Source organism: Peromyscus eremicus, chromosome 8a (genome assembly GCF_949786415.1).
Source record: "Peromyscus eremicus chromosome 8a, PerEre_H2_v1, whole genome shotgun sequence".
Classification (NCBI taxonomy): Eukaryota; Metazoa; Chordata; class Mammalia; order Rodentia; family Cricetidae; genus Peromyscus; species Peromyscus eremicus.
This window is the reverse complement of record NC_081423.1, coordinates 27,298,395-27,319,459: the sequence shown is the minus strand read 5'-3', so window position 1 is coordinate 27,319,459 and position 21,065 is coordinate 27,298,395. Positions and strand designations below refer to the sequence as shown.

Below are 21,065 nucleotides of genomic sequence, written 5' to 3'. Positions count from 1 at the left end.
CTCCTGCCATCAGATGCCATACCTCAAATTTTGCTTGTTTCTTTCTTTTGTCTGGTCTCAATAGAATGGAAGCTCTGGCCTACAGGTCAGGAATCTGACTATCCCCTGCAGTTGTTAGAGAACAGTGCCCAGAACCAAACCATTGTCTGGAGGTGAACACTAACAACCCACTGAAGGAATGTGTGCAGAAATAAATGAACAAACGAATGAATGAATGAATGAATGAATGAACAGAAGCCTCTAGGTTTTATCAAGGCCAAAGAGGTTACAAGGGGGGAATAAACTACATGGCTGGTCTCAGATGTGACTCAGGTCCCTACCACCCACCTAACGCTAGGCTTTTCTCCCTTTTGTAGAAGCCGGACAAGTTGCACATCCCTCTAAGCCCATGGCTTGACTCCAGGAGCCCCCATTAGAGGTAAGCATCCCCCGCCCACCTTTTAACTGAAGCATGAACAGGGGGGGAAAATAATCCCAGAGGGCCCCCTGGGGTGTATGAACCGGGATGCCCACACCCGGATCCCTACCCCATCCCTACAGAGGGAACATTGCCGGGCGCGACTGGTCTCCTGGCCGACCCGGTTGGCGGCGGCGTCGGGGCTGCGCGCCTTGGCTGGACCCGCATTGCCCCCTAGTGCCGCACAGAGTCAGGGCGCCCGGGCTTCCCCGCCTGATGTCACCGCCGTGCAGTCAGCCCAGAGGCGGCTCATTGAAAGCAGACCCTCCTCGCGATCGCTGGGCGGAGAAGGCACCGCGGTCCGCAGACCCGCCGCGGGCCGGGCACAGCCGGGCACCCCCGGCCCGGCGCCCGCTCCTCCCCGCGCTCCCGCGCCAGCCCGGCCAGGCGCGCCTGACGTGGACCATTAAACTTGGAGCTGCCGCCTCGTCCCCTCTCTCCTCCTCCTCCTCCCTCTGACAGGCGAGCGAGCCGCTGGGTGCAGGCAGGCGACGTGCTGCCGGGCTAGGCTGCCCGGGGGAGATGACTTCTTGCCAGGAAGACGCCTCTGGAAAGAAGACCACGGAGGGAGCAAAGTTTCAGGGCAGCTGAGGAGCCTTGGTCGCAGCCCTTCCGAGCCCAATCTCCTCCCTGGCTATGGAGGGCGGACTCTAAAATGAATCCCGATCTGGACACCGGCCACAACACATCAGCACCTGCCCACTGGGGAGAGTTGAAAGATGCCAACTTCACTGGCCCCAACCAGACCTCGAGCAACTCCACACTGCCCCAGCTGGACGTCACCAGGGCCATCTCTGTGGGCCTGGTGCTGGGCGCCTTCATCCTCTTTGCCATCGTGGGCAACATCTTGGTCATCCTGTCAGTGGCCTGCAATCGGCACCTGCGGACGCCCACCAACTACTTCATTGTCAACCTGGCCATTGCTGACCTGCTGTTGAGTTTCACAGTCCTGCCCTTCTCCGCTACCCTGGAAGTGCTTGGCTACTGGGTGCTAGGACGCATCTTCTGTGACATCTGGGCAGCGGTGGATGTCCTGTGCTGCACGGCCTCCATCCTGAGCCTATGTGCCATCTCCATTGATCGCTACATTGGGGTGCGCTACTCTCTGCAGTACCCCACGCTGGTCACCCGCAGGAAGGCCATCTTGGCACTCCTCAGTGTGTGGGTCTTGTCCACGGTCATCTCCATCGGGCCTCTCCTCGGCTGGAAAGAACCTGCGCCCAATGATGACAAGGAATGCGGGGTCACCGAAGAACCCTTCTACGCTCTCTTTTCCTCTCTGGGCTCCTTCTACATCCCACTAGCGGTCATTCTGGTCATGTACTGCCGGGTCTACATCGTGGCCAAGAGGACCACCAAGAATCTAGAGGCGGGAGTCATGAAGGAGATGTCCAACTCCAAGGAGCTGACCCTGCGGATTCATTCCAAGAACTTTCATGAGGACACCCTCAGCAGTACCAAGGCCAAGGGCCACAACCCCAGGAGTTCCATCGCTGTCAAACTTTTTAAGTTCTCCAGGGAAAAGAAAGCAGCCAAAACCCTGGGCATTGTAGTCGGAATGTTCATCTTGTGTTGGCTCCCCTTCTTCATCGCTCTCCCACTTGGTAAGTTGGGGACTGGCAGAGGGGAGATCAACCTTCTCCTTGGGTTTCCTGATGGTCTCGCCCCAAAGTTTTCGTGTGGGTTTGGTTATTTTTATTCAACCAATGTGTGTTTGGGGATTGGATGATATTGTTTGTTCTGCAAGGGCTTTGCAGATTGGGGAATTGGCAAAGAACCAACTCAGGTGTTGGTGAAAAAAAAAAAAAGCTAAGGTACTAGGCACTTGAAATAGAAGCACGGGAGGAGAATCTGGGATGTGGAGTGACTCACTCACTGGCCTCAGTTTAATAATTAAAAAGGACACTGGGCTCCAACATCACACCAGTGTTATTTCGGTAGTAACGATGTGTCTGAGAAGGCAGCGTCACTAACACAGCATACCAAGTAGTTTGTAGTTACTGCAGACGCGGCATTCGGGAAGCAGGGAGGCGGCTCCTACAGAGAGAGGCAGTGTTCATTCAATATTTGCAGGGACCACGTTTCCCAGCCTTGCAGTGGCTGCGCCCCCCCCTCCTCCCTCCCTGCTGCCTCATCTTTCTGCACTGTCGTCCTTACCAGATATTACAGCATTTTACAGCCACACAGCTTTCAGGGGCCTTTAAGTTTCTGAAGCTTGGGATTTCAAAGAGAAACACTCTCAGTTTTCACCCCCAAAAAATGCTCCCAACTCTGGTGATTGATGAAATGTTCAGAATTTAATTATAGCTGACCCTCACCTTCGGCTATAAGAAGCCACAACTAAGCAAGGTGGAACTCAGTGCCTCCTGCCCCATCTATAAAATGTGTCCATCATTTTTGGTTTGGTGGTCCTAGTAAGTAAATTGTTTAAAAAAGGTTGCCCGTTTCCTGCTAGGGAAGAAAAAAAAAAAAAAAAGCCGAGGGCTAGCTAAAATAAACAGAGAGGAGATGCCATGGCATGCTATTCACACGGCTTGGGAAATCCTTGCCCCTTCTCTGGTGCATTGATCTGCTTTGATTTCTTCTCCTATCCCTATGAGAACTGGAGGAAAATGAATGGAAGGAAGTGCTCAGGGCATGGTACCAGAAGAGGGAACAGCTACTGCATGCTACAGACCTCATACACTAGTCATACCTGCAGGGTCTCAAGGGTGACCAAACCCCTCCAGCAGCTATGACTCCAGAGTCACGCTGCTTCTGCAAGAAAAAGGTGAATGAAAAGGAAGTCAATGGTTACCAAGAGTTTCCTTTTTTTTTTTTTTAAGGAAAAAAAATCTATGTAACATACTGTCTCTTTAATCTTTTCTAAGGAAGTCTGGCAGACTAATGCTGTTCTGAAATATTTCTCAATGGTGTTAAATAGAAAGAGCTTGAAATTCTGCCCCAGGAGTGATGACATCCCACTGCAGAGGAGAATGATTCTCCTTCTCAAGGTCTTAGGACCTTGGGCAGGCTTGTTTGCTTAACAGTGTGTTAGCTTGAACTGCACTGGACCATCGCTAAGATCATGGTTCTGTGTAGGTGTGAGTTGGTCTTTTATCAGCCATATGACCTTGGAGTAATCACTGCGCCTGTGTGAGCCTCAGTTTCTTCATCTACAAAATGGGACTAATTAGTATTTGCTCCAAGGGGTTTGTGTTGATGTAAGGAAAAGACAGAATAGAATCTGAACCTCAGCAAGAATTTAATCCAAGTTAGGTGTCAGTGCGCTAAACCAAGCCCCAGTTGCTCTATTGGAAGTAGCAGTAGGTTTCCCCTGTACACCTTTGCCAATCCAGTACCTGTTACTTCCTCCCAGATCTACCTACCAGCATACAGAGGCTATGACCAGGATATGTCCAGTAGGACTCAGAGAAGATCACCCGTACAATCCTTGGCTCTGAGATTCAAGGGGAATGGGAGCTTCCAACAAGTTGAAATGGAAATAGTAGACTCAAGTGGTACAGGCTACAGAGTTCTGCTTTGATCTTGGCCATCAGTTAGCTTTGTGACCCTGGAATTGTTGCTGTGCCTCCCTGAGCCTCAGATCTCATGTCTGAGAACAAGACAGTTGAATGAGACCAAAGGAAAATTTACTGAGTATAACAATCACCTGAGGAACTCCATAGTAACATGGCCCCTGGGTCCAACCTGCAGATGCTCGGATTCAGTAAATCAGATGGATATAGAATCTATATGTTTAATCAGACTCTCAGGAGATTCTGAAGGAGTGTATCACAGCTCAGACTTGGAAAGTCATTGGTCAGAGCATCTTAGTCCCCTTTAGAGCCCAGCATCCTCAAGTGCTGCAAGCTTGGACCTTCCCCAGCCACCCAGTGGTGCGAGATGGCATGGCTTCTCTCTGGATCCTATGCTTCAAGTTGCCAAGCCTGCCTTCCATGTCTTCCTTTGCTTTCTACTCATGCCTTTTGAGACCCTGTCCTTCTAGTGTTTGGGGTCCTTAGTGTCCATGCAATAGCAGTGAAAGGTCATCTACTTCCGCTGCCTGTGGTGCCCTCAGAGCTTGTTCTCCTCTCCTGTCAGTAAAAACTCTGATTATCCATGCCAATGATCACCTGAGAACCCTCCAATGTGTTGTCTCTGAGTGGGCCCAATGAGCATCCTTCATCCATGGAAACCCAACAGTTGAGGTCATCCATGTAGATGAGCTGTGGGTTTGTAATGGCTGCCGAAAAGTAGTCAAGAACTCAAACATCTTGTTGTAAGAACATTACAACAAGATGGAGCTGTAGGCTCCTACTTCCTCCAGGTAGGACAACATCCAGTGAGAAGTAGCATGTTGGGCAACAGGGGCATTTTTGGAATCTGAAGAAGGCTCCAAATTCTAAATTTTCCATCAAGGACGTTTTCCTCAGAGGAGGCAGAAGCAGATGTGAGGAAGTCTACGCTTGACATGCAGGGAAGTACAGGTAGGAATAATTTCCAGTCCAGCTAGACTTGCAGGTGCCTGGATGGCATGAGATTTCCATAGCTGTGTTTGTTTTCTCCATAGGAGAGAAGGATTGGGATTCCTTCTGGAAGGAGGGAAAATAGACATGGCCCTACAGGACCCTGCTCTGGGGCCCCATTTGTTTTTCTTCCTCCCTTATTTTTATTTTTGGTAACAGGGCTGGGCCACCTGCAGAGAAGTCTCCTGTGGAGGCCTCCCCACCTGCCCTACCCCACTCCTCTCTCCCCACCCTTTCCCTGTGGCCTCAGACCAAGTTGCATCGGAGACCAGTGCTCGCTTATTCAGGATCAGGGATGCACTTCATCAAACAAGGACCTCTTTCTTTGGCCCCTGGAATTGGGCCAGGGAGTGACAGAGAATCTGGACTAGAATATAGTAGTATTTCTGTCCCATGGACCATGCATGATGTCCAAAAGAACCTCCAGCTGCTTGGTATGACAATGAAGTCCAACTCCCACCAGAGGGGAGCCAGCCTGGTCAAGGTCTGATGAAGTGGCAGGACTCTTGAGGGAGTGTATGTTTCAGTATGGGATGTGAGGGTGAGTGGCCAGAAGTGCCAGGCAGCCAACCAGCGGCCGGGTCTAGTGGGCTGTTTAGAGAACACTGGAAACTTGCCTTGCTCCAAATCTTTCTTCTGCCTCTTAAAATGCTGAAAGGCACCAGGAAGCCATTATTGAACTAAATGCTCTCCCCTCCAAATAAATGAAGGTCAATTTCAAAGAGACAGTTGTGCTCCATATAGTACTGGAACCGAATAGCAATCCCTCCCCCATTGATTTGTCCCTCTTCTCATTCAAATGAGGGCTGAGGAATTTATGAACTATCAGCCCAAGTGAGAATGAGGGTCTCAGACATAACCTAGGACAGAGCTACCCCACAAGCATCTGTGTGAATCCTCCAGTTCAGCCTTTGAAAATCCCTCAAGAAAAACAATTTCTTTGAGAACCCAGTGAGAAGGAAAATTTTTTATAAACAGGGAACCTTCCTAGAAGAGGGAGATGTTACTGAGCTAAAACACACTTGGCCATTTATTAAATATTTAACCAAAAACTTCCTAAAGTGCCTACTGTGCCCTTGGTTCTGTACTAGGAGTTGGATTGTTGAACCAAAACTAAGCATGGTCTCTCCCTGCCTATTCAACATATGGCTATTGAATACATTCCTCATACAGACATCCTACTGGGCTTCCAATGGTATTATCCCATGAACCCTCACAGAGATGCCCTGTGGGGTAACTGCTCCTCTTCGTGGATGAATGTACCAAAGCTCAACACAGTTAGATTCTTACCCAGGGTCACACAGCATGTCAGTGTTAGGACCAAGGACTGAGTCCAGCTCTGTCAGAACAGGCCGCTACCTGTCCCACCACACCTGGCCTTTCTGTCCACTGATAATAACCTGCTATCATAGTAAATGTTCTCCGGGAAACTGCAAACCACCGTGTCACCACCCTGTCAGAAGATAGGAGGGACACTGTCATTGTAAAATCCTGCCCACCCCCAAGGGAGGAAAAAAAAGACCAACTAATGAAGTGTCAAGGCAGACCCTCCATGTCCAAACGTAAAGCTAGGTTTTCTCCAGAGCTCCTGCAATGTGGGTGCTTAAGCATCCACAAGGCTCTTGTCAGTCAGTCAGCCAAGCTGAAGGGGAAAGTGGGAGGGAACTTGCCTTCCTCCTAGGAATGTGGGTCACATCTTTAATCATGCATCCGTTCACTGAGTTAATATGAATTTACCAAATGGGTACTGCATCCAGGAACTTTCTTAGAGAAACTATAGTAAATAAAATAATGAAGTGCCATAGAACTTACTTCTAGTGAGGTAAACAGGTATTTGAAAAAAACACAAAAAGAAGCACAAACGTATCTGTGAGGAGAGACCAAAATTATTTAAAAGGGATAAGTATATGACGAGGTAACATGGAGGCATTAGACCGAACAGTTTAGAGCAACTACTTCAATGATATCTGTAGAAGAGAGATCCATGCAGCAGGAAGGTCTCCTGGAGCAGGAAATGATGGCAAGGTCCCAGAACTTAGGACAGGAACAAGCATGGGCAGAAGCCCAGCTATGCTGGGACTTTGGGGCCACATTCTGGAATTTGAAGAGATGGTTCCGTGGCTGCTTTTGCACAGGACCACAGTCTGGCTGCCAGTACCCACCCACATGGAGCAGCTCAGAACCACCTGGAACTAAATTTTCGTATTTGAGCTTGGGTTTTTCATTTAGGTGGTTTTGCTTTATTTGTTTGTTTGTTTGTTTGTTTGTTTGTTGATACAGGGTCTCAGGTAGCCCATTCTGGCCAAAACCTGGCTATGTAGCCAAGGATGACCTTGAACTTCTGATCCTCCTGCCTTCACTTCCCGAGCACTGATATTGTACACATGCACCACAGTGCCTGTTTATGCACTGCTTGGGGTGGAACTTGGGGCTCTGTGAACATCAGGCAGGCACCAACTGAGCTACATCTCCAGCCCTAGATTTTGGTCTTAACTGTTATCTTTGTTGGCCGCTATGGAAAAAGTTGAAGCACACTGAAGAGTCTATCAAAATACTATCTCTAACATGGTGTGGGGCTGGAGAAATGGTTCAGCTGCTGTTCTTGCAGAGGACCACAGTTTGGTTCCCAGCACCCACCCTCATGGGACAGTTCAGAACCACCTGTAACTCCAGCCAGGTAATCTGATATGCCCTCTTCTGGCTTCCAAGGACATCTACACTCATATGCACAGATACACACACACACACACACACACACACACACACACACACACAAACACGCACCATATACACACAAAGCTTTTAGAAAAGGTCACTCTGGCCAACCTACAGAGTAGACTGGATATGGGACCAGTAAATGTGCTGTGAGAGGAAACAGTGACTTAGGCCATGCAGCTGATGATGGAAATAGCAAGAGGCAGACAGATTTGAGGACTTGGTGTGGAATGGCATAGGAAGGTTAGTGAGAGAAGTGTATCCAGAATAGCCCTGATATTGGCAGAGAACCACCTGGGTATCACTTGTTGAGCTGGGGAAGACAGGATTTGGGACTGCCTGAGCCCAGGCAAGGATTTCATCCAGGGTTTTCTCCAGACATCCTCCAGGACTCATAAAACACCACAGTGGGCAGGATCTACTAGGTGTTATTATGATTTGAGCAAAGAACATCTAACCTAAGGCCAAAAGCCCCCAGTGAGCATCTAACAGGAGCAGTTTTGACAGCCCAGGCCCTTGGGCCCCACCATAAACTTATTATACCAGAATCTCTTGTGAGACCAAGAACCTTCAGCCCTTACCAAGCTTTCCTGGGTGAATTCTCATGTGTCCAGCACAACTTAGTCCTCCTTACACCTAGGCAGCCCTGGATGGGATACCCCACAGAAATCCAAGAAAATGTGATCAAGCTTCCATTGCACAGCCAAAAGTATCCTCAGTCCTACCCAGGCCTTTGGTCCAATCCATGGGGAGGGAGGCAGGAGGGATGATGGTGTCTTTGAACTCGAGTTCCCCAAATACAGAAATAGAAGGAGCACTGTGGAAGCATCCTTACCACACAGGGCATACTGTGTAGAGTTGGGACCCTGCAGGCAAGTCACATCATCCCTGTCTCCCGAGATGAGGACACCAAGTTCAGAGAGGCTCGATCACTTGCCCAAGGTCACACACCTAGTAAATGGTGGAATCCGTCAGACTTGGTACTCAATAAACATCCATTGTGTTATCCCTATTGTTAGTATACTGCTTCCCCAAAATTTGTCAGAGATCCGATGCCCAAAGTTTCCACTGGCTCATGACAAAATGAGGAAAACATTGTGTTCTTTTAAAAATGAAATGTATTCAATCTAAATGACTGTACTTTCAAACTGAAGACTACATCCTTTCTATTTTAAGACGCCAAAATAGCATTTTAGATGGAACGATGATAATGAATGGTAATAGTTATATGTAGTGTGTATGTGTGTGTGTATGTGTGTGTGTGTGTGTGTGTGTGTTGTAATGTCCTACTTGATAACATTTTTTAAAAAAAGCTGGCAACCATGTCAGTCGCCTTTAAAAATAGTCTGAAATTTGAGTTTCCTAAGGTCTTGAAATCACAGACAATACATAAAGATTAATGGGGGAAAGAAGGAAAGAAAGAAGAGAGAAAGAAAGAAGGGAGGGCTGGAGAAATGAGCCAGCCTCAGCCTTCCAGTGAAACCAAGTAGGATGGGTGGGACAGAGGAGCAGGAGGGAGGAATGGACTGTGCGGAAGGATAGGTCAGGTACATAGGCCAGGAGCCAATGGTGGACACGGACATGTCTGCTGGGTACCGAGGGTCATCAGGGGCCCTATGAAGGCTTTACTTTAGTATGTGTGAAGCTGTAAAAATAATGGATGGCTGCCAGCCTCCATCTGGAAATTGCTTTCTCCCACATCTGCCGGCCTTGTCTGCAGCCACTGCAGCCCTGACCACCTCAGATAACGATATGCTAATGACTCCCATACATTAGACCGTGTCACTTGGTGCTAAGGGTGAGGGCTACCCCACAGCCCCTGACCTGTCCTCTCCTTGGGTTGGTGGGGTGGCCACTGAAATGATCCCTAGTGCACAGTTAGGGGTGTGACCTCAGAGGAGATGGGGAGCTTTGCCTAGAAACAGCTGGTGAAGAGCTGACCATCGGTTCAAACCCAAGCCATCAAATGGGCTTGTCATTAAAGAACTCTTGGGTGGCAGTGTATGACAAAACTCAGGAAACCTCTATTCTTAGAAGGTGGCAAGGAAGGGCAGATGGCTCCTGATCACAACCTCAAAAGGATATAAAGAACATAAATGTAATTGTGTCATTCCACTGGCAAGATGAACCAAAACCTCCCTTTTATTGTTGCCACTTTTGGAAGACTTTTCAACTTCATGGTTTATTGCTGCTAATGACAAGCACATTTGATCAGACTTCCATCGAACGAGGGGAAAGAAATATTTAGAAAGCTTTTCCCCGGGGCTGTTTCTTTACATTTGAGACTGGATCCGCCTCCTCCACCAGCCTCCAAATGATGCCAACACCACAGGACACTTTTCCATCACAGGTCATCCTCTGTCCTTCCCTTGATGTCACAGGCCAGGCAGGCTGGCATTATGGAAGAGAGTATTTCTAGACACTGTGTTCCGCATCGGCTGGCTAGTGATGACCTAGCTATGCAGAAAGAAAAGCCTATGAACTACATACACGGAGTGGAGAGAATTGCAATGGAACAGGATGTGGCTTAACTCCACTCACTTCCCCAGATTCTAATGGCCCCTGTAGCAACACCTGCCAGGGGAAAGGGAGAGCAGGGAAAGCGATCACTCAGCAGGACAGAATCATGGAAGAGAGAGGGGTCCCTGTTGACATCGGCTAACAGGCCTTACTCTGGAAAACTATGTCATGGCCCTGGACCCCTGAGGTTTCTTCCTGGGCTTTAGAAAATCCATGAAGAAAGGAGCCTGTCGGCTGGGCAGATGGGTCCGTGGATAAAGCACTTGCTGCACAAACGTGAGGAGCTGAGTTTGAATCCACAGAACCCACAGTAAGTGGGTTCAGCTGCATTCATCTATAATTCAAGATGGTAGAGGAGCAGGGATGCAGCTGGCCAGCTGTGGGTTTCATGGGGGGCAGAGGTTAGTCGAACCCTTGGTAGGAAATTTTCAAATCACGCATCCCTCGTTTAATTCGCTTGCTCCAGCTCTCTAAGTGAGGGCCTGAGCTAGGGCAGGGATGCACAGTGGGCTTACTGGCCCTAAATACTTACAGACCAAGAGAGTGAATGGAAGAAATGGATCTGTTCCGGAAGCAGATGGAGAGAATGCTGTGAACAGTGAAAGCCTACAGATTATAGAGGGAAAGAGAAAAAGGTGGGCTGGAAGGAGAAGGAAATCTAGTTGTATGTTTAGGACCTTGTAAGGCTGGCGTGACTGTTGGGGAGGGGGTCCTCAGCCCATCGTCAGCCTCACCTAGCCTCTGGCAAGGCACAGCATGAGTCAGGCCAGGTACCATAGAATCCAAGCTCCCTGGAAGCCTGTCCTCTTGGGGTGGTCAGCATTCTCATCCTCACCCACCCACAAGATGTCTGAGCTCTCCTCCACACACACTGTGCAGCAAGTCAGGCCACATCATTCAGAAACACAGTGTTCTAGCTCAAGCAGACCATTCTTCAAAGAGCCTCCATTGCACTTTCGAATGGGGTGTCTACCCACAGTCTCCCTTCCCCTAAGCTTTCCCTCTGGCCTGGGGGGATGAATTGGGGGGCTTGGCTTAACACTTTGCTGCAAGGCTAATGAGTGTTTTGGAGGCTGAGCCCCAGAAGGAGGTCAGAATGAGATCAACGGCAGGTGGGGCTCACTGTCACCTGCAAGCGTGGATCACCCTGGGGTTCACAGGAACAGCATAGGGCAGCAGATGCGGGAAAGTATCTGGGTGAGGAGGAAGATCCACCAATGAACAACAAAAATGTAGTAGAACATTGTTTTAAGGTGTGTTGCTTTTGTTTATGTTGCATTTGTTTAACTCTGTGCAGCTGTATTACTGTGCCTGTCTAAAACACCTGATGGTCTAATAAAGAACTGGCCAACAGCAAGGCAGGAGAAAGGGTAGGTGGGGCTGGCAGGCAGAGAGTATATATAGAAGGAGAAAACTGGGAGGAGAGATCTAAGATCTAGGAGCAGCCAGAGAAGGAGGAGGACTCCAGGGGGCCAGCCATCCAGACACATAGCAAGCCATGGAGTAAGAGTAAGATACAGAAGTAAGAGAACAGGAAAAGCTCAGAGGAAAAGGTAGATGGGATAATTTAAGATAAGGCAAGCTGGCTAGAAACTAAGCCAAGCTAAGGCTGGACAGTCATAATTAAGAATAAGCCTCCATGTGTGAATTTATTTGGGAGCTGGGTGGCAGGCCCCCCAAAAGAGCAAAAACCAACAACAACACAAAAGCTTAACATCTCTTCATATATTCAGACCATATGCAGTCCCCTAGCATGAAGAGAAGACAGAGGGCCCTTTCTCGAAAAATCCATTTGCACCCAGCTCTTCAGAATTTACTTGAACACAAGTGTTCTTGGGGGGCGGGGGGGGGGGGGGCCGGCGGGCGTTGTTATACTTCCATGACCAGTTTGACAATCTAATAAAGCCCCTCCTCAGAGTAAACACATAGAAGAGGCAAGAAGTCAAAGCTTACCAATTATACTAAAATGCAGTTATTATTATGTTGAAAAGCAAATTGATTGTAGAGCGGAAAAGGTGCTTCTTAGCATATTAAATGAACAAGGCCTGGCAGCCAGTCAAATAAGCAAGCACTGTAATTTTGAAGTGGTGATAAGAGGAAATGTTTCATGAGCTCTGCAACAAACGGAGCAGGTTAGTGTAGACCTGACTTCTACTGGCAACAACCCCTGCAGAGTCCTCTGTGGCCCCTGGCCTGCATTCCCGCCGAGCAAAGGCAAACTGGAAGCCAAAAGGTTGGTTTGGTTTGCTTTGCTTTGCTTTGTTGAAATATTTTTCCTTCCCATCCAAATTCATAGACTCCTCAAACCCTAGGCTAAGAACCTCTCCTTAGGAATTCACAAGAATTGGGTACGAGGTTTCTAGACTCTGGTTTACAAAACAAAAACAAAATATATAAATATATGTGTGTGTATACATATAAGACATATATACGTGTGTGTATATATATATATATATATATATATATATGTCTATATGTCATAAACTACTGTCTTAGGACTGCAAGATGTTTAGTCTACGTTTTTGAACTTTCTCTTTTGTATGAATACTTTTAGCAATTGGTTTGATAAACTACTTGTGTTTTTAATTTTGATTAAGTCAGAAGAAAAAGAAAAATGGAAGAAAAAAAAAAACCTGCTTCTTCCAGGGCTAGAGTTCGCATACATCCAGTACAGTATCTTTCCAGCAGTAAAATCACTGGTAAATTACTACAGGTATTTAATTTCTGTTATGTTCAGTTTTAGTAAGCAATCAATTTAAGTACAGGAAAATATAATGTGATGTTACAAACAAGTTGGTTAGATATAGGTCTATTAACCTATCAGGACGTAGGAATGTCCATGATACCTGCACAAGAAAGGCAAGCCTTTGGATAATACACAATCTCATTTTTTAATTTTTATTACGTTTTACTTATTTTGTGTGGTAGGAGGACACATGTGACAGAGAGCAGAGGTTAGAGGACAATGACAGAAGTCAGTCGCTCTTGCCTTCCACCACTTGGGCCACAGGGATGGAACTCAAGCAGTCAGGCTTCCTGGAACCATCTCTGCCCACTGACCCATCTTGCCAATCAGCAATCCCACTTTCAAAAGCACTGAATTGGTCTGCAGAGATGGCTCAGTAGGCAAAGTGCTTGCTGAAAAAGTGTGAGAGGCTGAGTTTGGAACCTGAGAACCATGGAGAGGCAGGCTCAGCACCTCCTGCCTGTAATCCCAGGGTTCATGCATCGAGGTGGGAAGTGGAGGCAGAGAAATCATGGACCAGCTAGCCTGGTGTGCACAGTGTTTAACAAGAGACTGTCTCAAACAAGACAGAGGGAGACCACACCAAAGGTTGTTTTCAGACCTACACACACACACACACACACACACACACACACACACACACACACACGCTCATGAACATGCACACACACTCGTGCAAAACAAAAGTTAAAGCTTTTAGCTTACTCATTTTCAGGGGCCACTTTAATGAGTAGGAGTAGACTATTAGCTTTTTCTCCCCTCTTCTGAGTTCACATACTGCCAAAAGCAAATACTCCATTTGTAATTAAAGATATCAGATTAAGAACATTAACAGAGTGAAAATTGGGTTTTAACAGAGTTATTGTTTGGACTTCCATCCTGTTTAATGAGTTCAGAGGAAAGACGGTCAAAAGAAAAGGTATCTATCCTTGGTCATTTAATCTATGTGCACGAGTGTGTTCACATTACACCTTGTTTATTGTTCACTTTGGTGTAGTCAGGCTATCTGGCCCTCCAGCTTCCCAGGACTCTCCTCTCTCCATCTCCTACCTTGCTGTGGGATCACTGTGATAATAGCTGCCCCACTCAGCTTTGTATGGGTTCTGAGGATTTGAACTCAGATCCTCACACTTGGGCAGCAAACATTAGCTCATAATTTTTACTGTAATTTTACCTTATCCTGATCTCTGCTCCTCAGTTTTGGGAACATTACAAATTCTCCTGGTTCTCCCTGATGCTGCCACAGCCCTGACCACTCTTCCATTCAAAAACACAGCAGGTAGTTTGATTTTTTTTCCCTTTTGTGTTCTTTTCAAAATAAGAATTCTTCCTACTATTCTCAACAGCAAGAAGCCATTCATTCATACATAATATCATAAATGAAAAAGACAGGAAAGGTAGACTCGCTCATAAAATGTCTCAGCCTTTGGTGATTAATAAGCAATGGGAATTTATTGCTCACAATTCCAGGGGCTGGAGAGTCGAAGGTCAAGACTGTGACAGATTCACACCCAGCCCTCACAGACAGCACCTTCCATGAAGGACGGTACTGGTGAGCTCTCCCAAGCCTCTTCCATGAGGACACTAATCCCAGCCATAAAGGCTCTTTTCCTGTGACCTTCTCTTCCCAGACGCCCTTCTCCCAGTGCCACAGACAGGGATTCTTAACATGCAAATACAAGAATACAGATCCAGAGTACAGCACCGTCTATAATATCATGCTTGGTATTTTTCTATGGACTGTGCAGGAGAGAGAGAGAGACAGAGACAGAGACAGAGACAGAGACAGACAGAGAGAGAAATTAGATCACCCAGGCTTTTTTCAACACTCATCAAACACAGACTTCTTGCTATACCAATAAATCCTCAATCTGCTCATTTTCTTTCTTTTTGTTTTTCCCATCTTTTCAGTGTGCTTTTGAATTCTATAATAAAAGATACAATAATGTGCCTAGCCAACCCCATTATGTAAGCAGCCCATTTAAATAAGTAGGCAATGCGCTCATGAGGCCACCCACTCACAAGGTACAAGTTTACACAAAAAGTATGTCCTTCTCATATTCTGGTCATCTCTTTGCTTCTTGGAGACAACTACTGTCACCAGTTCTTGGTATAACTTGGTATAACAGAAATATTCTGTGTGTGTGTGTGTGTGTGTGTGTGTGTGTGTGTGTAGGTATGTGTGTATATGTAGGTATATTCATAGACTCCTTTCCATGGAAATAGCATACTATAAATAATATGTCACATTTGCATTCTCGTTGTACAATGTATAAGGAAGACCTTTCCACTCCAGTATAAATAGAACAGCCTTGTTCATTTTAAGAGCCGCATCGTATTCCCTTTTCTCCAAACAGAATTCTGTGGAAGGGCATTTAGATACTTACAAAGTTTTTGTTTTTACAAAATCATATTCTTACTTCCCACACATGCTTCTATCTTGGTAAATTTTTATAAGATCAAATTCTTGAAGTGGAAACGGAAATCTGCAGGGATCGGGAGAGGCAGGGGTGAGACCGGATCTCATGTAGCCCAAGCTGACCTTGAACTTGACTAGTGGCTGAGCTGCTTCTGATCCTCCCACCTCTACCTCCTGAGCGCTGAGATTACAGATGTGTTGAGCGCTGAGATTACAGATGTGTTGAGTGCTGAGATTACAGATGTGTGCCACCAGACAGGTTTACGCAGCGCTGGGGATGGAGCCTGGGGCTTTGTGCGTGAAGGACAAGCACTCTACACTCTACCAACTCAGCTGCATCCTGAGCCCAAAACTGCTTTTTAACGGAGAGCTCCTTGCCACTCAGGGCCCAGGAAATTTCAGGTGTCAAGGTAACAAGTTGGCTTCCTCCCTGAGGCTCCCAGATAGCTGAGTACCTAAGATCCTCCCAGCTAAGCCAGGTCAGCTTCCCAGAGTTCAAGCAAGGCTTGGTGCCGCCCTCTTGGAATGAAGCAGCCATCTGCCAGAGGAAGCAGAAGCCTGGAATGTGCATATCACCCAAAAGCTGGGAATAAAAAATAGCCGCCTATGGTGTAAACCAGATTCAATCTTTCACTTGGCAGCCAAGCTCATCATGGTCCACATTGGTGGCTCCAGGCTCCAGAAGTGATATCCCAGTTTTAAAACATGAAGAAATGAAAGAAAATGCTGACACTGGGCTGGTGCTGTGCCTCAGTTGGTAAAGTGTTTGCCTAGCATACACAGAGCCCTGAGTTCCATCCCAGCAACAAATGAACCAAGAGTGGGGGTGCACATCTATAATCCCAATACCAGTGAAGTGGCGGCAGGGGGATCAGATGTTTAAGATCATCCTCAGCTATATAGGGAGTCTGAAGTCAGCCTGGTCTGGAGAGTTTGTCACAGAATAAGAAAATGTTGTATATCTGTAGCTTCCAGCAGCAAGGGGCTGTTAATAAGAAAAGACTCCTCAGGCATCCAAACCCAGCCCACCCCACTGTGGCGGCCTCAGTGGCTGGGATGCAGTGGACAGTCTATATTTAGGCAGGAGGATGACATGCTCTCCACTTTGTTTCAGTATTCAAGCTGTCCCCTGAAGTGCTCCACCTCACATGCTGGGCACTCACTCAAACACCACTCTGCACCTTGTAAGGGGCTTTTTAACAAGTGGATGGGCTCTGGCCGGGCAAGGGTTGTAACTCAATCTTGACCTTGAACTGCTGATCTGGAAAGAGAGGCAGGGTTATTTTCAGACTGTACTAAATCTGGGGCTGTTGAGACCAGCTGCTAGATAGACAGAGAAGAGGTAAACTTTGACACACTTCCACAAGACCAGGATTTCAAGAGGACTGTGCAGAAGCAAAACCTCAGCCAATGGAGTCTCAGAACCAGACTGGGAAGGCCTTCCTGTCATCTGTCACCATTGCCGCCCTGACACTCCTTATCTTGGTGGAGGGAGCAGTGCCCTGTTCCTCAGAGACGTCTTCATATGTTCTTCAGGGCTCCTGGCTTCCTAGAGTACGAGAAGGAATAGAGATGCTAAAGTCAAACAAATCCAGGTTTTTGGTTTTTGGTTGGTTGGTTTAGTTTTTCGAGACAGGGTTTCTCTGTGTAGCTTTGGAGCCTTTCCTGGAACTATTCACTCTGTAGCCCAGGCTGACCTCGAACTCACAGAGATCCACCAGGCTCTGCCTCCCAAATGCTGGGATTAAAGGTGTGTGCCACGGCCACCAGGCACATTTCCAGGTCTTTAGTCCCGGCTCCACCCATCTCACTGAGAGCCTTAATTCGTTCATCTGTTAAAGGGGACTGAATCTTCCCCCTTGTAGAAGTATACTGAGGAATTGGTAAGAAATACACAGGAAGGATTCAGCCAGGTCGCAAACACTAGAGAGTAGTCCATAGGCCTCAGTTACTAACACATGAGACGAATTCAGCCTTGACCTAAGAACAATGATAACAACCTATCCATATTGTCATGATCAGTTCATTGTCATGAACTCTAAGAAAGGAATATATTTTTGAACAACAATAAAACAGTAGTGTTTCAAGCCTGTAATCCCAGCACTAGAGGTTCGACAAGAAAGGTACCAAGTTCAAACCCCAGGACCTACGTCGTGGAAAGAGAGGACCTACTACTGGAAGTTGCCCTCCGATTTCAACATGTGCATTTTGGCACATACACATGCATGCATGCATACACACACACACACACACACACACACACACAATTAACTCATTAATTTTTAAAAGAAAAACAAAACTCATAGTGCCATAAGTTAGTCTAATTTGTCTGAAATACTTCACACTTATTCTTTCACTGGATGATCAGCCAGGGGATCCTTCTCAGTAAAGAATGGCAGAAATCCAGCACTGTTTCTTCTATGTACCTAAGGTTTATTCTATTTGGTAAATCAAAGAAGAAGCCTTGCCTAAACACATCAAATTGCAGGCTAATAGAGTAACTGGGAGCTTTTCCTCAACGCCTGTCTGCTTCTGACTCTCTGCGCAAGAGGAATTGTATCATCACTTTTAGCCTCAGAATTGGTTCATTGAAACCACAAGTATTCCTCCAACCCAAATGAGCCCAGGGTCTGGCATGGTCATATGTAAGTAAATAAGGCATCTTAATTAAGTCAACTTCTTGGCTCCTGCTCTCAGGGCCTGACTTCCAGTGGCTCGGGGAGCCCAAGCAGTGAGGTAGAAAATGGAGAGGAGGGAAGAATGGACCCAGCTCCTCTAATTCACCCCAGGCATAGGGGGACTTAGAATATTCTGCCTGTGATTGTCCTGGGAAAACCAGCTCTGAGCCATCTCCCCTGAGATTCAACAACATCACCACTAACATGTTCCAGTGGTGGTTACTGAGGCCCACCCCAGAGCAACTGAGTCAGGAAAGCAGGTACAGTCAAGGATATCTGGGTTCCTGCCCTCTGGGCTATGCAGATACAGGCTGGAGTTCAAGAATCAGTGGAGGAATGAGGTAGGAGCACGCTCCCTGAGTCAGTTCCTGTTCACACTAATCCAACACAGTTCAGAAGCTGAGGGACTATGTTCTTGGTGTTACAGCTGACATATACCCCTTTACTGTCACAGCAAGAATATTAAGTTCTTTGGGAGGAGAGGAAGCCATTGTTTAGCATTAAAACAGTGCTCCCAGAGCCGTCCCTACAGAAAATGACTAGGAGCTGGGCCTGAGTTGGACCAGCCAGATATTAAATTCTACCTTCTTAAGAATAGCAGCCCCCTGCTTACCTCATGTCACTGTTCCTACATGTCTTGAGAAACATCTCTCTTTGGTAGGGGTTATCATGTCTCTAATACAGCGCATAGGGCTTGAATGTCCAAAGCCATGAGCAGAAGCTGGAGAGATGGCTCATAGGTTAAGACCATTTGGTGCTCTCTCACATGGCACCTAACAACCATCTAGGACAGAGAAAATCCAGAGGGAACTCTTCTGGCCTCCACGGGAACTGCATGTGTGTGGGACTAATGCAAGATCTCGTTCAACAGCCTTTCTAAAAAGCTGTTTCCCAAAGCGACATGAAGGGTCCTTTTCTCTGTTGTGTGGTTATCACTGTTGTTGCATTGCAAGAAAAACTGAGGCAGATAGCTCTGGGTTTCCTGACTTCTTTTATATTTCCCATAATGAATATTTTTATTGCTTGAGAGTCTATAGAGCAGTAAAGTTGTGTTTCTCAATAAAAAAAAAAAAAAGAATAGCAGCCCCCTGCCCAGCAATACTGAGAAAGACGAAAAGAGAGTGCCCTAGTTAAGGTTACTATTGGTATGATGAAACCATGACCAAAACCAAGTTGGGGAGGAAAGGGTTTATTTGGCTTACACTTCCACATCGTAGTCCACCATTGAAGGAAATCAGGACCAGAAAGGAACCTGGAGGCAGGAGCTGATGCTGAGGCCATCCAGGGCGCTGCAGTGGCCTGCTCCACAGGGCTTGCTCAGCCTGCTTTCTTACAGAACCCAGGACCACCAGCCCAGAAGTGGCACCTCCCACATCAATCACTAATTAAGAAAATTCTCTACAGGCTTGCCTACAGCCCTTTCTTATGGAGGCATCGTCTCAACTGAGGCTCTCTTCTTTCTGAGAACTCTAACATGTATCCAGTTGACATAAAACGAGCCAGCACAGTAGGCCAATGAGATGTCTCACTGGATAATGGCACTTACCATCAATTTTGAGAACCTGAGTTCAATCCTTATAACTGACATGATAGAAGGAGAGAAGTGATTCTGGCAAGTTGCCCTCTGACCTCTACATATATATTATGGCACACACACACACGTGTTGAGGCATACTCATGTGTTAACACACACACACACACACACAGGGTTGGAGGAAGAACACAAATCAGCAAATAAGCACTCCCCAAGGGCCAAACTGTGAGCCTCATCATCATTTAGTGTTCCTTGGTCACTTGTCCTGAGATTTGCCTGGGCTCCCATTTCTCATCTATAAGCCAATAATAATAATGCATTCATATCAAGCTTATTGTGAGAGTTAATCAGGATACCAAATACAAACATCTCTAACCCAGTCCCTGGAGCACAGTAGAGACTAATGAGCTGTTGGTTTTCTTCTCTCTCCTCCACTATCAAAACTACCCCATCCAGGATTGATTCTCTGCAAGTCTTGTTTATTGACCAATTAGCTAATATGATGAGTTAATCCTTGCGGAGGTGTGAATTTATGATAATGGTTTTCTGTGTTAGCCTCCAAAATACCATTTGCCTCATAACCTGGGGCCTTGTGGTTTCACCCTTAAGGTATGATTAAGAATGGAAATAAAGGGGGAGGGGCCAATGCTGAGAGACTACACACACACACACACACACACACACAGGAGCCTTTCTCCACTTCTTATCACTAACCATCATATCACCAGAGCCAGAGTGAGAGAATCCTAAGGAATTTGCGCCCAGACAAGAAAGGGAATGTGCCTTTAAAGCTGCACGTGGCTTTAGAAAAAGAAGGAGGGGGAGGAGGAGGAGGAAGAAAGAAAGGAACCTCAGGCATCTGAATCTCAGGATAGGATAGGTGTGAACAACACCAGATAGAAATCAAAGACTGATGGGTCGTTTGCCAACATTTAATACAATTGCTTGGGATCTGCGGAGTTGAATGTAATAAGGCTTCATTAAAAAGTAGTTATAACAACTAATAAGACCCTAATTAAATTAGCTTTCACTGGGCAAGCTGCTTGTGCGGTCCTAATTAGGTTATTTGCTGCCATTGGCTGCGCCTGAAGACAAAGGATGACTGTGTTGTGCCTTCAGTGATGCTTAGAAAGCTGGGCCTCAGACTGTGCAAGACACAGTAAGAAAGCCAACATTGACTGGGAATATGGCTCAGTTTGTGGAGGGCTTGCCTAGCATGCATGAAGTCCTGGGCTTTATCCCCAGTACTGCATAAACCCGGCATGGTGATACATACCTATAATCCCAGTACTCTGGAGACAAAGGCAAGAAAGATCAGAAGTTCATGGCCATCCTCAGCTATGTAAGGAGTTTGAAGCCAGCTTGAGCTACATGAGGCCCTCTTCCAAAATGGATGAATAAATAAAGACAAATAAAGAAGCTATGTGTTTTGGGACAACCAAGCCTCATCTAGCCTTAGCTCCCCCCAAATCGTGGTGCTCGGCTGGA

The 21,065-nt window shown here is 46.8% G+C and overlaps 1 protein-coding gene across 1 annotated transcript in view; it reads left to right on the top strand.

Moving 5' to 3' along the window:
* The first annotated feature begins 979 nt into the window (after nucleotides 1-979).
* Adra1b (adrenoceptor alpha 1B) overlaps nucleotides 980-21,065 on the top strand; it is a 58,276-nt gene continuing 38,190 nt past the window's right edge. Inside the window, exon 1 of the mRNA XM_059269263.1 lies at nucleotides 980-2,061. Coding sequence (XP_059125246.1) covers nucleotides 1,113-2,061 — 949 coding nt within the window. The 5' untranslated portion in view covers nucleotides 980-1,112. The remainder of the gene's footprint in view (nucleotides 2,062-21,065) is intronic.